The 21,059-nt window shown below is 48.9% G+C and overlaps 1 protein-coding gene across 7 annotated transcripts in view; it reads left to right on the top strand.

The window, feature by feature from the left end:
• Window positions 1-21,059, top strand: part of DIP2A (DIP2 acetate--CoA ligase A) — a 120,932-nt gene that overhangs the window by 47,062 nt on the left and 52,811 nt on the right. For all 7 annotated transcript variants that reach the window (XR_015132663.1, XM_086317106.1, XM_086317030.1 and 4 more), the window contains 10 exons: window positions 5,203-5,294; window positions 11,487-11,597; window positions 12,765-12,888; window positions 13,231-13,340; window positions 13,617-13,719; window positions 14,156-14,220; window positions 14,401-14,494; window positions 15,371-15,490; window positions 16,410-16,524; window positions 17,763-17,902. Coding sequence is in view for 6 of the 7 variants with exons in the window: in XM_086317106.1 (XP_086173232.1) it covers window positions 5,203-5,294; window positions 11,487-11,597; window positions 12,765-12,888; window positions 13,231-13,340; window positions 13,617-13,719; window positions 14,156-14,220; window positions 14,401-14,494; window positions 15,371-15,490; window positions 16,410-16,524; window positions 17,763-17,902 (1,074 nt within the window). In the remaining variant the exon portion in view is untranslated. The remainder of the gene's footprint in view (window positions 1-5,202; window positions 5,295-11,486; window positions 11,598-12,764; window positions 12,889-13,230; window positions 13,341-13,616; window positions 13,720-14,155; window positions 14,221-14,400; window positions 14,495-15,370; window positions 15,491-16,409; window positions 16,525-17,762; window positions 17,903-21,059) is intronic.

Genomic DNA, 21,059 nt, shown 5'->3' with positions numbered 1-21,059 from the left:
GCTGGGCCGTCTCCTTTCTCCTTCCTGGGGAGTGTGCATCATGGTGCCCAGTTGAGTGCTGACTGGCTTCCTGGTGCAGAGGGTGCTCTTCACGTGCTTGTGGGCTACGTGAGCCCTCCTTCTAGGAAGCACCCGAATCTTCAGCTTATTTCTCTGTCCATTTGCTGATGCTTTTTACGTTTCAGTCAGGCGCCTTTTCTCCAGTACATGTTTTGCAAATGAATTCTCCCACCCTCTGTACTGCCTTTTAACACTTTTCACTGTGACTTTAGATAAACGAGAGGCTTAGCCTAATGCAGTCTAATTTACCTATCTTCCCCCTTCTCTGTGCTTTCTGTCCAGCATCGGAAGCCTTTGCCGAACCTTAGGTCACACAGGTTTTCTCCTGCCTTCTCATGTGGAGACGCCTTTTTCTTTTCACACTTAGGGCTACGATCTATTTGCAGTTTTCTTTTTTGTGGGGTGAACTTGGACTCATTTTCTCTCCTCTGAATGTAATTGATCCACGATCATTGGTGAGAAACAGTGCTTCCCCCAGGGATGGCTTTGCAGTCCAACGGCTTTTCACCAGGTGAGAGATGTGCTTGTGGGTCTGTTCTCTCTCACCATCTGCCATCTGTACTGGCTTCCTGAGTCACTGGAGCTGTGAGTCAGTGTCGGATGTCAGTCCGTCTGCTCTGCGATCGATTCTCAGGATTTCCTTGACTCTTCTTGGCTCTTTGTATTTCCAAGTAAACTTTAGAATCATTGCATCCATTCCAGAAAAAATCCTCCAGGATAGTGACTGACACTGCATTGAACTCATCAGTGTTGTGATTGTGGAATCCTCCAGTTCACAGCCCTGGAATGTTCCCCTTTCAAGGTCTGCTTTAGTTTCTCTCAGTGGAGATTTATACTTTTGAGTCCAGGAATCTTGTTGGATTTATTCCTGTTGGAATGGAATGAGTAAGTTTTTTCTACGCCTTGTTGCCTGTATATAGAAAAGCAATTGCTTTTTTGAACAGTGACTTTGTATCTAGTGATCTTGCTAAAGTGATGCGTTAGTTCTTTTTGATCTCTTAGCAAGTAGTCCTGAGCATCCTGTTCACAGTCTAGTACCTAGGGGCAGTGATGCGTCATCCTGGCCTTCCTAGTGCTTCTGTCCCTGCCTCACCTTGGCTGGAGCCACCAGTGCAGCATGAGCCCTTTCCCGTCTTAGATGGACAGCACTTGGTCTTGATGCAGATGTTGACTGTAGCTTTTTTGCTTGTTTTATGGTAGAAATTCTTCATCAGGTTAATAAAGTTCACTTCTATTCCTAATTTGCTAAAAGCTGTTTGACATGCATTGGTTTTTTCTGCTTCGTCACGATGCTCACATGACTTCTCTGTCCTCCTCTACTAGTTTGGTGAGTTGCTGTTGTTCTGTCCCTCTGTTGAGTCTGACTCCTTGCGACCTGATGGACTGCAGCATGCCAGGCTTCCCTGTCCTTCACCATCTCCCAGAGCTTGCTCAAACTCATGTCCATTGAGCTGGTGATGCCATCCAACCATCTCATCCTCTTGTCGCCCACTTCTCCTCCTGCCGTCAGTCTTTCCCAGCGTCAGGGTATTTTCCAGTGAGTGGGCTGTTTGCATCAAGTGGCTAAAGTATTGGAGCTTCAGCTTTAGCATCAGTCCTTCCAATGGATAATCAAGACTGATCTCCTTTAGGATGGACTGGTTGGATCTCCTTGCTGTCGAACAGACTCTCAAGATTCTTCTCCAGCACCACAGTTAAAAAGCATCAATTCTTTGGCACTCAGCCTTCTTTATGGTCCAACTCTCATATCCATACATGACTACTGGAAAAACCATAGCTTTAACTATATGGACCTTTGTCGGCAAAGTGATGTCTCTGCTTTTTAATATGCTATCTAGGTTTGTCATGGCTTTTCTTCCAAGGAGCTAGCGTCTTTGTAATTTCGTGGCTCTAGTCCCTGTCTGCAGTGATTTGGGAGCCCAAGAAAATAAAATCTGTCACTGCTTTCCCTTTTCCCTCTTCTATTTGCCATAAAGTGATGGGACCAGATGCCATAATCTTAGTTTTTTGAATGTTGAGTTTTAGGGCAGCTTTTTCACTCTCCTCTTTCACCCTCATCAAAAGTCTCTTTAATTCCTCTTCATTTTCTGCCATTAGCGTGGTGTCGTCTGCATGTCTGAGGTTGTTGCTATTTCTCTCTTGATTTCAGCTTGTGAGTCATATACAGTCTAGATGCACTCCTTTCCCAGTTTTGAACTAGTTCATTGTTCCGTGTCTGCTTCTAACTGTTGCTTCTTGACCTGCATACAAGTTTGTCAGGAGGCAGGTAAAGTAGTCTGGTATTTCTGTGTTTTTAAGAATTTTCTACAGTTTGTTGTGATCCACATAGTCAAAGGCTTTAATGTTGTCAGTGAAGCAGATGTGTTTTCTGGAATTTTCTTGCTTTTTCTATGATCTAACAGATGTCGATAAGTTCCATTGAATAATTTTCAAATGTTAAGCAGCCCGTGCATTCCTAGAATAGATCCCACTTGGCCCTAATATCTTTAAGTAAATGCCTGAGTTCTGATTGCCGATATGTTGTTTGTAGGCTTTTACCTGTGCTCATTAAAGAGATGGGTCTGCAATTCTTTAGGAAAGGAGCTTGCTGCCCACTTGTGAGGACAGCCTTCACCTATCCAATTCAACTTTCAGGTCCAGGTTGCATGAGGGGTAAGGACAGGGCCTGTGTCCTGCTCAGCCAGGACTGTCCTTGGGAGAGGCCTGCAGGGGCTGCAAGGCCACTGTCCACTCTCCCCTTCACGGGCCCTTCTCTAGCCTCGCTCTGCCTTGGTGCTTGCTGAAGATCCCGGCCTGAGGCCCTTGCTTCCTTGTCCTGCATCTTAAGTCTGTATCCATTACGCCCATAAGACACCATTCACTGCTCTGCTTCTTAAGTCAGGACTCATGCTATTTTCCTTCCTTGGCTAAATGTTCCCTCTCACCTCCCTGTGTTTCCCCCATAACCTCTCCTCTGGCTGCGGGACTTCCTGCATCTCCCTCTTAGAAGGGGGTCAGGGTTGTTGGACTCTGCAGGCTTGGAGATGGCTTCTGGGAAGTGAGAGGCCAGGTTGCTGCCACTCTCTGGATGATGGGTTGTCTCGTTCCCCTGTGGCTTTTGGCTCTGCCTTGTGTCTGTCTTGCTATGATGCATTTAGCTGTGATGTTCTTTGGAAGCTTCTGCTGGGGGACCACACGCCTTCTTAAATCTATGGAGTGGTATCTTTCATCAGTTTCTGGAAACTTACACCCATAAGTTCTTGATATAGTGTTTCTTCCCCATTTATTTCTCCTGTCCTTCTGGGACTCTGATTACATTTATATTAATACCTCTCTGAGTCCCGTGTGCCTTTAATAAATCTTTTTTTATGTTTTGTGTTCTTTTTTATATATACTTCAGTTTGGAGATTTTCTGTTTTCCTTTATTCAGATTCTCTAAACTGGTGTATTCTGAGTGATCCCATCCACAATCTTTGTCTTACATAGCAACTTGAGGGCTCTGAATGGCTTCTCCAAGGCTTCCACCTCCATGCATGGCCCTGGGATTCAGTGTTCTTCTTGGGGCCCTGGTCTCCATGCCCCAGCAGCAGCAATTGATGGACATAAGACCATGAGGCACTGATGTCCTATGGGTGGCAGGACCCCAAACCCCCCAGTTTTTGCAAGAACAGCTGTGGAAGATCAGCTCCCCTCCCCAGGGGTTTCCCTGGAGTCAACTCCCCCAGCAGATGGTCTTGCATTTTATCCAGCCTTAAAATCATTTTGGATGGGAATGCTGGTCTGCCATCACTGCCCATTCCTGCTTGGCAGTGGAGCCTTTTACTATATGCATTAAGAGTCACCGGTATTGTTGTATATAGTTGTAGCTCATTCATTTCCGTTGAGGAATGAATACTATTTCAGAGTATATGTATCCATCATACTATTGGTGGATGTTGGGTCATTTCTATCTTGATTGTTACAGTCAGTGCTGCCTGGTACACAAGCATGCGTTCTTGTAGAGCATGTATTAATATTAGGAGAGGAGGCGCTAGCTCGGTCTAGGATAATGACGTTTTTACCTTTGTCAGGTAATTCCAGACCTTTCCAGTTTGCACTCAGCTGCCTGCTGTGTGAGTCCCTCTCCCTCCCTTTGGCAGCGTAACTTTGAGCTAATCTGCTGAGAACACAGTGATAGTCATTGTGGTGCTAATCTGGTGATGGCTGGTATGTTGCAGTCTTTTCCTGTTTTCATCCTTTAGGTTTTCTCTTTTGTTAAATGCTGTTGAGTCTTCTGCACATTTTTACACAGGGCTCTTTGTAGCATTTTTGTGTTCTGGATGTCTGTACTTGTCAGCAGCTTGTGCTACAAGTGTTGCCGGCCATGTGTCCTGGCTGCTCACAGCTGCATGGCTGGCCTTCTCCTCCCCTCCTGGGCTCGAGCACTGCTGTTCTCCCATCCATGTAGAGACCTGCCACCTGCTGGAGGGAGTGTGTGCATGGTGTCTGTGGACACATGTGGTGTGTGTGCATGATGTGTGTGTGGTGTCTATGACAGTGTGTATATGTGACGTGTGTGTGTGGTGTATTGTAGTGTATGTGTGTGAGGGGTCCAGATGCACCTCTCCAGCAGCCATGGCACTACCGAGTCACCTGGCATCTCCCTGACTGTTCTCTTGAATGAAGAGCAGAAATGAAGATAGGACCCACCTCGTGAATTATTGTTGTAGAGGTGAAATGAACTGCGTGCCACTTGTGTAAGGGGATGAGTGAGACATAGTGGAATGAAAATGCATTCACCGTGATTCACAGTTGATTGAAATAAGAGTGAAGTGTCAATATGATCCCATTTTTAAAAATTATGCATCTTATGTGTGTGTATACACATAAGTACATAACAGAAAGAATGCTTTTTTTCAGCTGGCTTTTCTGTATTCTGAATTTTTTTATAATAAAATGTTTTATTTTTCTGTTAAGAAAAATAAATCTGTAACTTGTTTCTAAGAGAAAACTATGATATTCATTATCGCATTGTGCAAAATAACTATCACTGGCAACTATTAATATCTGCATTTTCACAATAGAGTAATAATGGTATATAATGAAGTATTATGATTGCTACATTAAAATGGTAACTATTAGTTTCTTAAATTTTACATTGTTAGTATTTTTATTTTATTTTAGGCAAACTTTGGAGTCGAAGTTTAAAACTAGCTTATACGCTACTTAATAAACTGACTAATAAGAACGAACCACTGCTTAAACCTGGAGACAGAGTAAGTAACCCAATGAACCTTTGTTGGAGGGAGGGAGTGAGAGCGGAGGCCAAAAATCTGTTCTGATGGTAGCAGTGCTCTGTCGATTGTTTTGACTCACAGCATTAACACAAAGGGTTTAAGTCAGCAGTGAAAAGTATTGAACGCTGAGAAAGTTTGTGTTGATGTAGATAAAATGATGCTTCCTTTTTTTCTCACTCACTGGACAGTCTCTGATTCTTCAACTTCTTTTCTCTTCTGCTTCATATATGTTGGTTTTAATAAAAATATTAATGTCAGGTATTAATGTTACATTTCCAAAGCTCATATTTTGTGAGGAATCACTGATGTTACTTTGAAATTCTGGGTGTTTTGTATTCATCTCCTTCCCTGTTCCGTGTGGCAGGAAGCCCCCTCTTTCCCATTGGCCAGAACGGAACACAGAGGAGGCTGTTGAGCTGCACTCCCCCCAGTGCAGTTCCTCATCCTGCACTGCCCAGCATGGTCGGCGGTGACTACATGGGCTGTTCAAATTAACCCAAGAGTTGCGCGAATCCTGTTTCCAGGGATCCGTCACTGATTGTGACCGACAGCTAGCATATTTGATAGAGAAGGAATGTTGAGAAGGAACATTTCTGCCATTGTGGGAAGTTCTGCCTGCAGCACTGCTCTTGGCAGACTGAGCCAGAGATGAGGAGGCCACGCATAACAGGGAGTCCGAATGGTGAAAACCAGCCTGCTCAGCAGGGCCATCCCTGTGAGGAGGGGTGCCTGAGGTCAGCGCACCCAGCAGAAGCGCTGTGAGTAGACAGGGTGGTGCTGAGTTTCAGGCAGCTCTCCAGGTGCCTCAGTCTTTAATGTAAATCAGCAGCCAAGGATATGTAAGGACAGAAACTTGCGTGTGAAAGAGAAGAACCAAAGGTCCAAGAAATGGGCAGAAAAATTAAAGGGGAGGTGGGGGAGAAAGGTTGCAAGAAACTGTGGGAAATTCTTCAAGAGACGGGACGCCAGACCACCTGCCCTGCCTCCTGAGAAACCTGCATGCAGGGCAGGAAGCAGCAGTGAGAACCGGACCCGGAACAATGACTGGGTCCAAATCGGGAAAGGGATACGTCAAGGCTGTATATTGTCACCCTGCTTATTTAACTTATATGCAGAGTACATCATGCGAAATGTCAGGCTGCATGAAGCACAAGCTGGAATCGAGATTGCTGGGAGAAATATCAATATCCTCAGGTACACAGACGATACCACCCTTATGGCAGAAAGTGATGAAAAACTAAAGAGCATCTTGATGAAAGTGAAAGAGGAGAGTGAAAAAGTTGGCTTAAAGCTCAACATTCAGAAAACTAAGATCATGGCATCCAGTCCCATCACTTCATGGCAAATAGGTGGGGAAACAATGGAAAACAGCGAGACTTTATTTTTCTGGGCTCCAAAATCACTGCAGATGGTGGTTGCAGCCATGAAATTAAAAGATGCTTGCTCCTTGAAATAAAAGCTACGACCAACCTAGACAGCATATTAAAAAGCAGAGGCATTATTTTGCCAACAAAGGTCCGTCTAGTCAAAGCTGTGGTTTTTCCAGTAGTCATGTATGGATGTGAGAGTTAGACCATAAAGAAAGCTGAGCACTGAAGAACTGATGCTTTCAAACCTGTGGTGTTAGAGAAGACTCTTGAGAGTCCCTTGGACTGCAAGATCAAACCAGTCAACCCGAAAGGAAATCAGTCCTGAATGTTCATTGGAAGGACTGATGCTGATGCTCTAATACTTTGGCCACCTGATGCAAAGAACTGACTCAATGGAAAAGACCCTGATGCTGGGCAAGATTGAAGGCAGGAGGAGAAGGGGCTGACAGAGGATGAGAGGTTGGATGGCATCACCAATTTGATGGACATGAGTCTGAGCAGGCTCTGGGAGTTGGTGATGGACAGGGAAGCCTCGTGTGCTGCAGTCCATGGGGTCACAAAGAGTCAGATACGACTGAGCGACTGAACTGAACGGAACTGGGGAAGAAAGGGAGGGAGGAAGAGGAAACAAACCAGCTTGGAGGAAAGATAGACCCTGAAAATAAGTTTTTAAAAATATTAGCGTTAACATCCCTGGAGATCTGATATGAGGATTTAGCTCCATAAATCAAGGAAAAGATACTAGTAGGGGAGACTGAGAGATGGAAAGTAGGAAGAACAGTTCAGGTTAGACTTGATCATGAAGGCTGCCCTCTAAGATAACTTCTAGAGGAGAGAGGGAAATATTGCATCGTAATAGTGATGTCAGACTATTTCCAGAGCTGGAGTCAAGGACCTGTGGGGGTTCAGGGGCCCACACCGAGGCACCGACCCAGGTACTGGAAGGTGGATTCAGCTTTCAGGGAGAGTGGGCTGTCTGGGAAGGCCCAGCAGCCCCAGGGCTGGGCTTCTTGGTGTGATACTGGAGGACATGAAACAGTATTTTCAACCTTCAGGTCTGTTCCTGGGCAGTCAACAACGATGAGGACAGGGCATTGTTTTCAGACAGGCAGCACTCAGTCAGTCAGAGAGGTGAGGACGGGCAGTGTTTTCAGACAGGCAGCACTCAGTCAGTCAGAGAGGTGAGGACAGGCAGTGTTTTCAGACAGGCAGCGCTCAGACAGTCACAGAGGTGAGGACGGGGCACTGTTTTCAGACAGGCAGCACTCAGTCAGAGAGGTGAGGATGGGCAGTGTTTTCAGACAGGCAGCACTCAGGCAGTCACAGAGGTGAGGATGGGGCAGCGTTTTCAGACAGGCAGCACTCAGTCAGTCAGAGAGGTGAGGACGGGCAGTGTTTTCAGACAGGCAGCACTCAGACAGTCTCAGAAATGAGGACAGGGCAGCGTTTTCAGACAGGTGGCACTCAGCCAGTAACAGAGGTGAGGATGGGGCACTGTTTTCAGACAGGTAGCACTCAGACTGTCACAGAGCTGAGGATGGGGCACTGTTTTCAGACAGGCAGCGCTCAGACAGTCACAGAGGTGAGGATGGCACTGTTTTCAGACAGGCAGCACTCAGACAGACAGAGGTAAGGACAGGGCAGTGTTTTCAGAGAGGAGGCACTCAGACAGTCACAGAGGTAAGGACGGGGCATTGTTTTCAGACAGGCAGCACTCAGTCACAGAGGTGAGGATGGGCAGTGTTTTCAGACAGGCAGCACTCAGACAGTCACAGAGGTGAGGACGGGGCACTGTTTTCAGACACGTAGGCCTTAGACAGTCACAGAGGTAAGGACGGGGCACTGTTTTCAGACAGGCAGCACTCAGACCGTCAGAGAGGTGAGGACGGGGCAGTGTTTTCAGACAGGCAGCACTCAGACAGTCAGAGAGGTGAGGACGGGCAGTGTTTTCAGACAGGCAGCTCTCAGACAGTCACAGAGGTGAGGACGAGCAGTGTTTTCAGACAGGCGGCACTCAGACAGTCACAGAGGTAAGGATGGGGGACTGTTTTCAGACAGGCAGCCCTCAGACAGACAGAGGTGAGGATGGGGGACTGTTTTCAGACAGGCAGCCCTCAGACAGACAGAGGTGAGGACGGGGCACTGTTTTCAGACAGGAAGCACTCAGACAGTCACAGAGGTGAGGACGTGGTGCTGTTTTCAGACAGGCAGCGCTCAGTCACAGAGGTGAGGACAGGTACTGTTTTCACACAGGCAGCACTCAGATAGTCTCAGAGGTGAGGACCGGCACTGTTTTTAGACAGGCAGCACTCAGACAGTCAGAGAGGTGAGGACGGGCAGTGTTTTCAGACAGGCAGCTCTCAGACAGTCACAGAGGTGAGGACGAGCAGTGTTTTCAGACAGGCGGCACTCAGACAGTCACAGAGGTAAGGATGGGGGACTGTTTTCAGACAGGCAGCCCTCAGACAGACAGAGGTGAGGACGGGGCGCTGTTTTCAGACAGGCGGCACTCAGACAGTTGGCTCTGATGGACTGTCTCGGGAAGTTAACAGACGAAGTGCTTCAGCATAGGAGTAACTGGTCAGACAGGAGAGCTACCAGGGTGACCTCAAGCTGCAGACCAAGAAGCAGCCCAACCGAGATCAGGAGGATGACACCCCAGGTGGGCCGTCTGGTCAGCAGCTCATGAAACCGTGAGCTTACCTGCCTGGCTAGTTATTTGGAAATACTACTGCCTAGGTTTGACAACCCAGTGGAGCATTTCTGAGAAAGCTGGCTGGTGCACATAGGGAATGAAGCTGGTGAAAGAGGCAGTGACTGTCCCACCAGAAGACAGGGCGGGGCTTGGCTGTAGAAGTGTGAGCAGTACCAGACGATACCTTATGTACCTGATGCTTTAGGACAGACCTGCTGGAAACCCGGGCTCCTGTTGTGCTTTACAGGGAGTCTGAGAATCACTCATTTCTTTCTCTGGAGGTAAGTTCTTGCAAGGACATACTTACAGATACTCTATTGACTTGAAAGTGGATCCACGTAGTTGGGTTAGTTATAAAAAAGCTGACGAGATCACAGTTAGAGAGTTAGTGATCGGAGGTGGGTGGCAAGTTCATCCTCCTGTTATAATGTATTTTATAAAATTGAACAGACACAACTCTTTATAAGATATTCTCTAAAAATGTGTTCAAATCAGTCGCTCATTCATGTCCAACTCTTTGCAGCCCCATGGACTGCAGCATGCCAGGCTTCCCTGTCCATCACCAACTCCCAGAGCTTGCTCAAATTCATGTCTATCAAATCGGTGATACCATCCAACCATCTCATCCTCTGTTGTCCCCTTCTCCTCCTGCCTTCAGTCTTTCTCAGCATCAGGGTCTTTTCCAATGAGTCAGTTCTTCGCATCAGGTAGCCAAAGTATTGGAGCTTCAGAATCAGCATCAGTCCTTCCAATGAATATTCACATGTATGCTCTACCAAACATCCAGTCTCAAGGCTCACAGTCCTTGTAGTGGGACAAACGCTTATTAACATCAGCCTTCAAAGGAGATCTTTGCCATTTTCAAGAAACTTGTTAGAAACTTGATTTCCAGACCTCAAGTACAGAATGAATATAGATGTAGCTCAAGTTTTGTCTTATTCAAGGGTTATTAGTTATCCAAGGCTCTGTGTTAACAGTCTCCTCATAAACTATTCTGGCTTACCATTTAGGTTTCAAGCACACTTACTACAATGTTATGGCATTACAAATATTCCTAAATAGCTTTTGATTTAACCAGATATTGTAAGACATGGAAATTGGGATGATGGGAGAAGAGCGAGGGGAAGAGGGCAGAGGGCTCAGGGTTCGTCTGCTATAAAAGGAAGTAAAGTGCCTAATACCTTCAGACGTGAGATGCAGCAAGATGAGCATAGTGTCTGAAAAGACGAGAGAGTTGGCCAAGGGGAGGGTTTAAGATGTGTTAGAAGTGGTTGCCTTGTGGGGTGGGGAAGAGTACAGGGTGCTCTTTTTCATTAGTGCTTTTTGTCATTTTAAATCTCTGTGTTCAAAAAAATTTTTTTTAATAAATATGTAAGATAAATAGAATATGTAATTTTGGAGGCCATGCTTGTGGCATATGGGATCTAGTTCCCTGACCAGGGATCAAACCTCAGTCCCCTGCGTTGGGAGTGTGAAGTCTTAACCACTGGACCACCAGGTAAGTCCTGAGAAGGTATAATTTAAACTGTGGCAGCATGATGACCAGATGAAAGCAGGGAGTGGACACCCTGTGGAGACTCAGAGGGAGAGGGCAGGTGTTGGGGGCGGGTCTTGCAGAGGTATTCTGTGCCCCCCACTCTCCCCTGTTAGTGTTTCAGTCTTGAGTGAAGATCTGTCCAATTAAACTTCAGTGTCCAGATTCCCTTTTGGAAGATACTTGGATATACTTTGATTCCGGGTTCTCTTTTCATATCCAGGTGTTTTTGTCCTGGGCTACTTGATGGTGGGTGGTGGTCCATCACACCTGTCCCTGAGTGGTCAGAGTGGACGGAGGTGGATTTAGACCCACTGGCAGACCCAGCCGGACTTACTTTGCCAAACTTGCTTTTTATTAGGCCCAGGAATTTAACATGTTTTGTTACATGTGGAGTAAAGACTTTAACCTAAAAAGTATGTAATAGAAGTTACATGGTTGTGGAAACTTAAGAACCAAGTATTAACACACAAAGTAACATTTTCTGAGCTAAAATCTGTCTCATCAGCAGGTATGCAGATGACTGGCTTCTTCCCGAGTGGTTTGCAGGGTTTTCCTTTGTGCTCTCGTAGGTGGCGCTGGTGTTTCCGAATAGTGACCCAGTGATGTTCATGGTTGCGTTCTACGGGTGTCTCCTGGCCGAGCTGGTTCCTGTCCCCATCGAAGTGCCGCTCACCAGAAAGGTAGCGCGTGGTGCCAGCTCGGTTCGTGGTCCCTGAGGCTTGGTCCTGAAGCCCCGCATCCAGTGCAGGTGTCTTCGTGTCCTTGCTCCAGGCGCCTCTTGATGGGCGAGGACAGGCGGGCGGGCTTCAGAGAGACCCTGGCAGCTTCACCCAGATGCCCTTTCATGTGTCTCCCTGGGAGAAAGGCGCAAGAACACCTGTTGGTGCGGATATCCCAACAGAAATGAACGTCTTTTCTTCTAACGAATAGAATTTGGGATCTGATGAGATTCTGTTAAACCTTTTCTCAAAATGATGTGCTTCTTGATAATAATTTTCACTTCTGGATGAGTCAGTCATTACAGAGATGTGTTATAGCTCATTTCTCAGTGATAAACACATGACTTGAGACCCTCCTGTGTTCGATCACCTCCAAAACAGTGAGCACATCTCATTGCTCACAGGTGGCTTCCAGTGGGGGAGGGGCTGATGTCCTAGATAGCTATTACACTTTAGATATAAATACCAGGGCTGCTGTCTATGGAGTCACACAGAGTCGGACACGACTGAAATGAGTTAGCAACCAGTAATCTGATTACTGAAAAGTGTATTATTCTAGTAGACTCAACATGTATTTTAGAAAATCATAGTTTTCTGTTGTATCCCAGTGTTCAGGTAATTATTAACATGAGCATTATCAGCAAGAAATATTCGAATTTGAGAATCCTCAAAGTAAAACTTGTGAATAAACGCAGTATATCCCAAAGGGTTATATATATGATACGCAGATATTTGAATACAGGGTTTTTAGGGAAAGATTCGAGTTTCTAAAACTTATATGAAGGAAATGATAAAATGCTACTGAAGGACATATTCTGTGTAAAAATAATTAAGATTGTTAAAGGTCAGACCTCCCCAGATTAATCTGTAAACTTCAAACACAAATCAAGTGTAAATGTCAGTGCTATTATTTTTGGAGTTTATTAAAATGCTAGTAAGTGTCATTTGCAAGATAACTAAGAGAAATTAGTCAGTTACCCAGAACTGTATCTTTTGAACTTCAGAACTTAAGTATTTCCTTTGGAGGGAAATATGCACACACCTCTCGGGTTGGCCTGGTCTAGCTTTGCACATTCTGAGAAAAGCTGTCTTGTGTGCGAGCAAGCCCCTGCCCCTCTGTTGCTGCAGGATGCTGGCAGCCAGCAGGTCGGGTTTCTGCTGGGCAGCTGTGGCGTCTCCCTGGCCCTGACCACGGATGCTTGTCAGAAAGGCCTGCCCAAGGCTCAGACCGGAGAGGTGGTGACCTTCAAAGGTGGGCCCATGGGCGGGGAGCATGTGGCAGGGTTCTCTGCTAAACTGGGCCCTTGGGCATCCTTTCCTGTCAGCAGCCGCTACAGAGACAAAGGGGCCTTCAGCAAAAGTGGGGCCTTGTTTTAGACCTTGGTGAATCTCGTTCCTCACTTGGCTCAGGGTCTAGACCTGTGTTGACCAGCCTGGCTGCCGCTGGTCATTAAACATAAGTACATGAAGGTCAAGTGAGACGGGGGCTCCTGCCCACCTTTCAGTGGCTCGGGCAGCGTGTTGGACACAGAGGTGTCAGGAGGGAGCAGGGCCCTCTGACCCTGCCTCTGTATGTCCCTGTCTGCCCTCACAGGCTGGCCCCCCCTCACCTGGCTGGTGATCGATGGGAAGCACCTGACCAAGCCCCCCAAGGACTGGAACCCGGCAGTGCAGGATGCGGGGCCCGGGACCGCCTACATCGAGGTAGTGCTTTGCTGAGCCCCGCGCTCGGGCACCTCCATGTGTGCTTTTCCTTCACCCCAGAAAGGCACGGTGCCTCACCCAGAGCCGCCCCTGCTGCCTCCCTGGGGACCACCTGTGTGCCCTGTCGCCCCTCACCCACCCAGGGTGAGCCTGACGTCAGCTGAGGGCATCACCTTGAGGGCCCGGGCATACCGTGGGCTCTGGTCGAACCTGTGGTGAGTGAAGGACAGCCTCCAGAAATGTCACCTAATGAGCTCATGCTTTGGAATCTTTCAGTACAAAACCAGCAAGGAGGGAAGTACGGTGGGAGTGGCGGTGTCCCATGCGTCCCTGCTGGCGCAGTGCCAGGCTCTGACCCAGGCGTGCGGCTACTCAGAAGGTAAGGGCTGGGGTGGCTCTCTGGCCCCTCCTAGAGGTTACCCAGTGAGGCCTGTGGGAGGGGAGGGACATGGCATGCTATGGTCCTGGGACTGGAGACTGGGGCGGGGCATGAGAACTAGAGATCCTCCACTGCCCTCTGCTCCAAGTCGGAGAGGAGAGGGAGGTGTGCACTCCTGCAGCCTCTGGAGTGTGGCTGCTCCCTGTGTTTCCAGAAGACCAGTCAGCTTGTTCTCTGTGCTAACTCGCAGTTGTGTGATCTGCTTTCACATTTACCAAGATTGTTGACTGGTTGGGACATGGTATTTGGAAGTGCTGTGTATGTTTCCTAGAACTCCTATTTGTTGATGATGTAATCATCTCAGGGTGTCTCTGAAAATGCATGTGACTTGTGAGGAGGGTCGCTTGGTTGTTTAACCATCTTTGTCCACTTTCAGCTGAAACATTAACAAATGTGCTGGATTTCAAAAGGGATGCCGGCCTGTGGCATGGAGTGTTAACAGTGAGTGCTGTGTCTATACTACCTAACTGTGGGGAGGTTGCTAACGTTTTACGCCCATGGGCAACACCAAGCCCCACTGTGGCTGGTAGAGTCAGCCCTTGTGCTGTGAGTAGAGCTCTGACACTCTCTGTGCCTCTCCTGGTGGGGCCCCCCACCCCACAACCACGGGTCTCTTCACAGAGTATCTTGAAGAGGATACATGTGGTCAGCATCCCATATGCGCTGATGAAGGCGAACCCACTCTCCTGGATTCAGAAAGTGTGTGTGTATAAAGGTAACAGAGGAACGTCGTCTGTCTGTGCGCCCTTCCTTAGAGGGGTCTTTGAGTTAGTCTTTGGTGATTAAGAAATAATACAGTAGCACACAGAGCTGCAGGCGGGGGCCAGGGCAGGCACCCCCTGCCCCACAGCCTGACTCTCCAGTGCTGGGAATAGGGGGCTCGTGGAGGATGGCTCTGTTCGGTGTGGCCGTAGACTCCTGACTTCATGCTGTCACATAAACGCTCCTGTTCTTAGCTCTTGAGATGGCATGAATTTGAAGTTAGGGCTCTTCAAGCCACCAGTAGCAAAGCTGATTGTTCAAACAAAGCAGTTTATGATCCAGAGCAGTGGGGCTGCCTGCAGGGCCACACCCACCCTGCTGTCCATCTGGAGTCAGTCGGTGCTTCCTGAGCATGGCCACTCCTGCACCGTCCGGGTGTCCCCGGGCTCTGCTCCAGCAGGGCTTGGCGGGTCTGCTGTGTCCTGGGTGCCCCGTTCGTGTTGACCACACTAATGATGTTGCCAGTTATGGAGTGCAGACATGGGCTGTGCCCTGTGGGGGGCTGTCTCTGATGACCCTGTCTGACAGATGAAAACCGAATCCTAGGGGGGCGGTTGGCAGTGCCCCTTCCTGCTAGAGGGAGCAGGGTCCCCCTTGTCGGGGAAGGACAGCCAGAGAAGGGCAGCCGAAGAGGGGCAGCTGGGGAAGGGCAGCTGGAGAGCAAGAGGCAGGTGTGGTGGGGGCAGGGAGAGAGTCAGAACGGCCCCTGCACTGAGCTGCCTTCCAGGCAGGCCAGATGGGGGAAGCCCAGAGTCTGGGCTGTGGGAGCACATGGCCTACTCTGTGGGCCTGCCTGCCCGTGACTCAGGCACATCCTGCTCCCCTGCAGCCCAAGCTGCACTGGTGAAGTCCCGCGACATGCATTGGTCTCTCTTGGCTCAGAGAGGTCAGAGGGACGTCAGCCTCAGCTCCCTGCGCCTGCTGATCGTGGCTGATGGTGCAAACCCCTGTGAGTACTGCCCACCCCCAAACCCCGGAACCCCTGTATAGCGTGGCCCTGACAACCCTAGGCTCCTGGGTACCTGACTGTTGGGAGGGCACCCCACCTTCTAGCACTCCAAAGCCTCTTATTCCCTCCACCCGCCCCTGAGCCCCTCGTCCTGCCTCCAGAGCACCACAGGCCGCTGGCTTCTCTGCATCTCCACCACACTCTTGGCGCAGCTGCTGAGCCACCAGGAGCCCCTCCCCAGGCCGGCCGTCCCACAGATCCCAGATCCCAGCACTCTGAGTGCCCATCACTTCCCTGATGCTCTGAGTGATCTGGACTGTCTTGTTTGCCCTCTGCTGGACTTAAGGACCCATGGCCAGGTTCCCTCCTTTCCTGAGCCTCCCTGTGGCAGAACGCTGCAGGTCGGGGTGCAGCCCTGGTCCCGGCGGGGGCAAGGCTGTGCTGACTTAGGCCCTGATCAGGCAGCACCACCATAGACGGTGGCTGGGCAAGTGGGCAGAGAGGCAGGGTTGAAGGGCTGGGCTGCCCGTGCAGGGAGAGGCGTGTTGAAGCCACTGGCAGACTGCAGCTGCAGGGCGCATCCAGGAGCGGGTGCTCACAGGGCCGGGCCGCGTGCTGCAGAAGGTTCAACTCCAGCTCTGTGAGTGGCCGGGGTCGCCTCCCATTTGGCACAGCTGCCAGTAGGTGGGCGAGGCTATCAGACCTCAGACTCCATGCCAAGGGTGAGAGTCAGCTTCTTATTTGCTAGCGATTTGAAAACGCATCCTGTTTTTTGTGGAAACAGCCCCCCCACCACCATGAGACTAATGGGTTGATTGAGGTGAAGGGGTACAGCGTCTGGGCCTGGCGCCAGGCATCTTCCACACTGGGTGCCTGACGGCCTTCCGCTCAGCTCTCGTGTCCACTCTGTCTCATGCAGGGTCCATATCCTCCTGTGATGCGTTCCTCAACGTCTTCCAGGCCAGAGGGCTGAGGCCAGAGGTCATCTGCCCCTGTGCCAGCTCGCCGGAGGCACTCACCGTGGCCATCCGCAGGTAGCTGATCAGTTGCTCTGTCTTTTTACTCGTTCAGCTGAATTACCTGTGAGAGCAAATTTGGTTGATTTGTTCCTGAGCAAGAGAAACTGTGAGCAGTGCCTGGTCTGGGGCCCGTCTCCAGGCGTGTTCATGTCATAGCGGGGCTGCCCCGACTGCCACGTCTGCACGCCCTGTTGGCCACACGTCCCTCCCTGGCTGTCCTGATTTGTGACACAGTTCCATGGTGGCTCCCTGGACCACCATCCCTGGATTATTCCAGCCCAGGACTTGCCCTGTTCTGATGGGGTTGGGAGGCCTGAAAGACACAGCCTCCTGCTCTGTGCTCACCCACATGACTCCCCAGGCCCCAACGGGGTCACCTTCCTGCCCAGTCATCTCTGCTCACCTAAGGCTGCTGTCCATGCCCCTGAGTACCATCCTCAGGTAGAGGGCAGTGCACTCACATTTGCGGGCACTTTGTTAATTTCCCACTCTCAACTTAGTTGTTAGAGAGTGAGTTTCAGTTGTAGTCTTGTATTATGTTGTTTATTTATCCATGGCAGTAAGAAATCTTAACATGTTGATAAGAATCAGCATTAACAACATCACCTTTATCCTCCCCAGACCACAGTGGGTTCTTCATGCCTTTGTTCTGCGGTGACCTCTTATGCTCAGCAAAGTGGTTTTTCTTACTGGAGGAGACGTGACATTTGATTCTCAGCCTCCCAGCTCCTGCTGCTATGAAACCAATCAGGCCCAAACTTGGCATTGCAGCAGCAGCCGCTTTACTGCCCCTGGCTTCTCACAGTCGGGAGTCGGGACCCCTCTTTGGGGCAGTCTGCTGCAGCTCGGTGGCCTTTGGCTGGAATAGGTCGTGCAGCCTGCTGTTCTGCCGTGGCTCCAGGCCACCTCCTCTGGTCTCTGGGTCCTCTGGGCTTGCTCCCAGGAAGCATGGACTCTGCTTACCTGCTGCCTGGGGCTCTGGGCACTGTCCCAGTACTACCTGCCTGGTGGAAGCAGTCACCTTTGTGCCCTCCTTGAAAGGCATGCAGCATCATTGCATGGTCCCTGCAGCCCCCTGGTCCCCTGCTGTGGAGCACATGGGGTGGGGTGTCATGCGGACCTGTGAGGATGCAGCCTGCCCCTGGGGTCTCACAGCCAGCATCCCCACAGCCTAGCACCAGCTGGCTCTTTGCTGCACATCATCCTGTTGTCAGGGAGCTGTCCCCTCGTCAGTTAATAAATTTTGTTTCCAGGCCGCCTGACCTGGGGGGCCCTCCTCCAAGAAGAGCTGTGCTGTCCATGAGTGGCCTCAGTCACGGGGTGATCAGAGTGGATGCTGAGGAGAAGCTGTCGGTCCTCACAGTTCAGGACGTCGGCCAGGTGATGCCTGGAGGTGAGGGCACAGTGGGGTCATAGTGGGGAAGGGTCTTGTACTGTGGCTGGATGGGCTCCAGAGCACACAAATACCAGGCTTCAGATGGTCCATGTGGGCTGGGATTTTTGTTTGTAACATGTTTTCTGTTTTTTGCCTCCCTTTGTATCAAGGGCAGTGTGTTTGCCCCATGACCCTGCCTTGGTCCTCTCAGGGCTGGGGAGTAGTGACAGAGCTCCCCACTGGAAGCTCGTACACCAGGCGGTCACATGCTTGTCCCTTGGCGAGGCCTGCAGCCCTCAGGCCCTCAGCTGCAGGCACCAATGATGGGGTTGTCTTGGTCCTGCCGAGGGCCTGTTAGGTGAGCAGCAGTGGGACCCTAAGGGCTCCAGGAAGGCCACGGGCCTGGATGGTGCACGAGTCACAGGTGGGGCAGCAGTGAGGGAGGGTGATGGCACCGTCTCCCCCACAGGGCCCCCCTTAAGCAGTGTCACAGCAGGGAATTTAGAGCAGAGCCAGCCAGAGGCCAGTGGCTTTGTGAGTAGGGGGTGCCCTGCATGTGCTCTGAGGCTGCCCCTTGCCATGGCTACCCTGCGGTGCTCCAGCTCCCCTCCTGCCCGTGCCCACCCTTCTGGCGACCCTGGAGAGCAGCTTCTATCTCCACTCAGGCCCTGTCATGGTGCGCCCTAGTCCCGGGCCCAGGACCATGTCTGCAGCTCTGCCTCTGGTAGGCTCTCAGAACAGGCTGGGCACCGGAGTGAGGGACATGGTTGCATCTGGCCCAGTGGTAGTGCTGGGGATCAGCACACAGAACAAGGATGGACATTTATTAGATTGGTGCAAACATAATTGCGGTTTCAGATGTAAATTTTAGATCATTGTAACTAGGCTCAAACACATCTTTATTAATCAAAATAGGAACTATTACAGTCAACACATTTTTAATTTTTTTTTTTCATTTTTAAATTTTTAACTAATTATTTTTTTTTAATTGGAGGTTACAATATTGTAGTGGTTTTTGCCATACATTTACATGAATCAGCCATGGGTGTACATGTGTTCCCCATCCTGAACCCCCCTCACACCTTTCTCCCCATCCCATCCCTCAGGGTCATCCCAGTGCACCAGCCCTGAGCACCCTGTCTCATGCATCAAACCTGGACTGGCTATCTGTTTCACATATGATAATATACATGTTTCAGTACTATTCTCTCAAATCATCCCACCCTTGCCCTCTCCCACAGACTCCAAAAGACTGTTGTATACATCTGTGTCTCTTTTGCTGTCTCGCATATAAGGCCATGGAGAAGGCAATGGCACCCCACTCTAGTACTCTTGCTTGGAAAATCCCATGGACAAAGGAGCCTGTTAGGCTGCAATCCATGGGGTCGCTAAGAGTCGGACACGACTGAGCAACTTCACTTTCACTTTTCACTTTCATGCATTGGAGAAGGAAATGGCAGCCCACTCCAGTGTTCTTGCCTGGAGAATCCCAGGGACGGGGGAGCCTGGTGGGCTGCCGTCTATGGGGTCGCACAGAGTCGGAAATGACTGAAGTGACTTAGCATATAGGGCCATTGTTACCGTCTTTCTAAATTCCATATATATGCGTTAGTATACTGTATTGGTGTTTTTCTTTCTGACTTACTTCACTCTGTATAATAGGCTCCAGTTTCATCCACCTCAGTAGAACTGATTCAAATGCATTCTTTTAATTAAATGCTGAGTAATATTCCATTGTGTATATGTACCACAGCTTTCTTATCCATTCGTGCGCCGATGGACATCTAGGTTGCTTCCATATCCTGGCTATTGTAAATAGTGCTGTGATGAACATTGGGGTACATGTATCTCTTTCAATTCTGGTTTCCTCAGTGTATATGCCCAGCAGTGGGATTACTGGGTCATATGGCAGTTCTATTTCCAGTTTTTTAAGGAATCTCCACACTGTTCTCCATAGTGGCTGTACCAGTTTGCATTCCCACCAACAGTGTTAGAGGGTTCCCTTTTCTCCACACCCTCTCCAGCATTTATTGTTTGTAGACTTTTTGATAGCAGCCATTCTGACCAGTGTGAGATAGTACCTCACTGTGGTTTGGATTTGCATTTCTCTGATCATGAGTGCTGTTGAGCATCTTTTCATGTGTTTGTTAGCATCTGTACATCTTCTTTGGAGAAATGTCTGTTTAGATCTTTGGCCCATTTTTTGTTTGGGTCGTTTATTTTTTTTTTCCTTATTTGTTTCCTTAATTTCTCTGTTTTCTCACTGTTAGTGTATAGGAATGTGGATTTATATCCGGCAACTTTAATAATTTTCTGGTGGAGTCTTTTGGGTTTCTATGTAGATGATCATGTCATTTGCAAACAGTGAGAGTTTTACTTCTTCTTTTCCAATCTGGATTCTTTTTATTTCTTTTTCTTCTCTGATTGCTGTGGCCAAAACTTCCAAAACTATGTTGAATAGTAGTGGTGAGAGTGGCCACCCTTGTCTTGTTCCTGACTTTAGGGGAAATGCTTTTAATTTTTCACCATTGAGCATAATGTTTGCTGTAGGTTTATCATATATGGCTTTTATTATGTTGAGGTATGTTCTTCTATGCCTGCTTTCTGGAGGGTTTTTATCATAAATGGATGTTGAATTTTGTCACAGGCTTTCTCTGCATCTATTGAGACAATCAAATGGTTTTTATCTTTCAATTTGTTAATGTGGTGTATCACATTGATTGATTTGCAGATATTAAAGAATCCTTGCATCCCTGGGATAAAGCCCACTTGATCATGGTGTGTGATCTTTTTGAAAGGTTGTTGTTAAATCACGCGAATACACCGGGATTCTTGGCCCCTGGAGGAGAAGAATTCAATCCGGGGCCAGAGACGAGGCTTGATCGCTCAGAGCTTTTGTGTAATAAAGTTTTATTAAAGTATAAAGGAGATAGAGAAAGCTTCTGACATAGGCATCAGAAGGGGGCAGAAAGAGTACCCGCTTACTAGTGTTAGCAATGAAGTTATATACTCCAAAGAATGGAGGTTGTAAAGACCTCATCAGACCTACTCCCATAATTTACATTTTAAGATAACAGAATTAGCCAGAAGGTTTAATCCAAAGACTGTCCTCAGGCAGGATACATTATTGTTATCTAATCCTAAGGAATGTGGAGAGAAAAAAAAGTTTGTCCTT

The sequence above is a fragment of the Bos grunniens genome, chromosome 1, assembly GCF_055505025.1.
Source record: "Bos grunniens cultivar Pamir isolate PY7600 chromosome 1, Bosgru_T2T1.0, whole genome shotgun sequence".
Lineage (NCBI taxonomy): Eukaryota > Metazoa > Chordata > Mammalia > Artiodactyla > Bovidae > Bos > Bos grunniens.
This window is presented reverse-complemented; position numbering and strand designations above follow the sequence as displayed.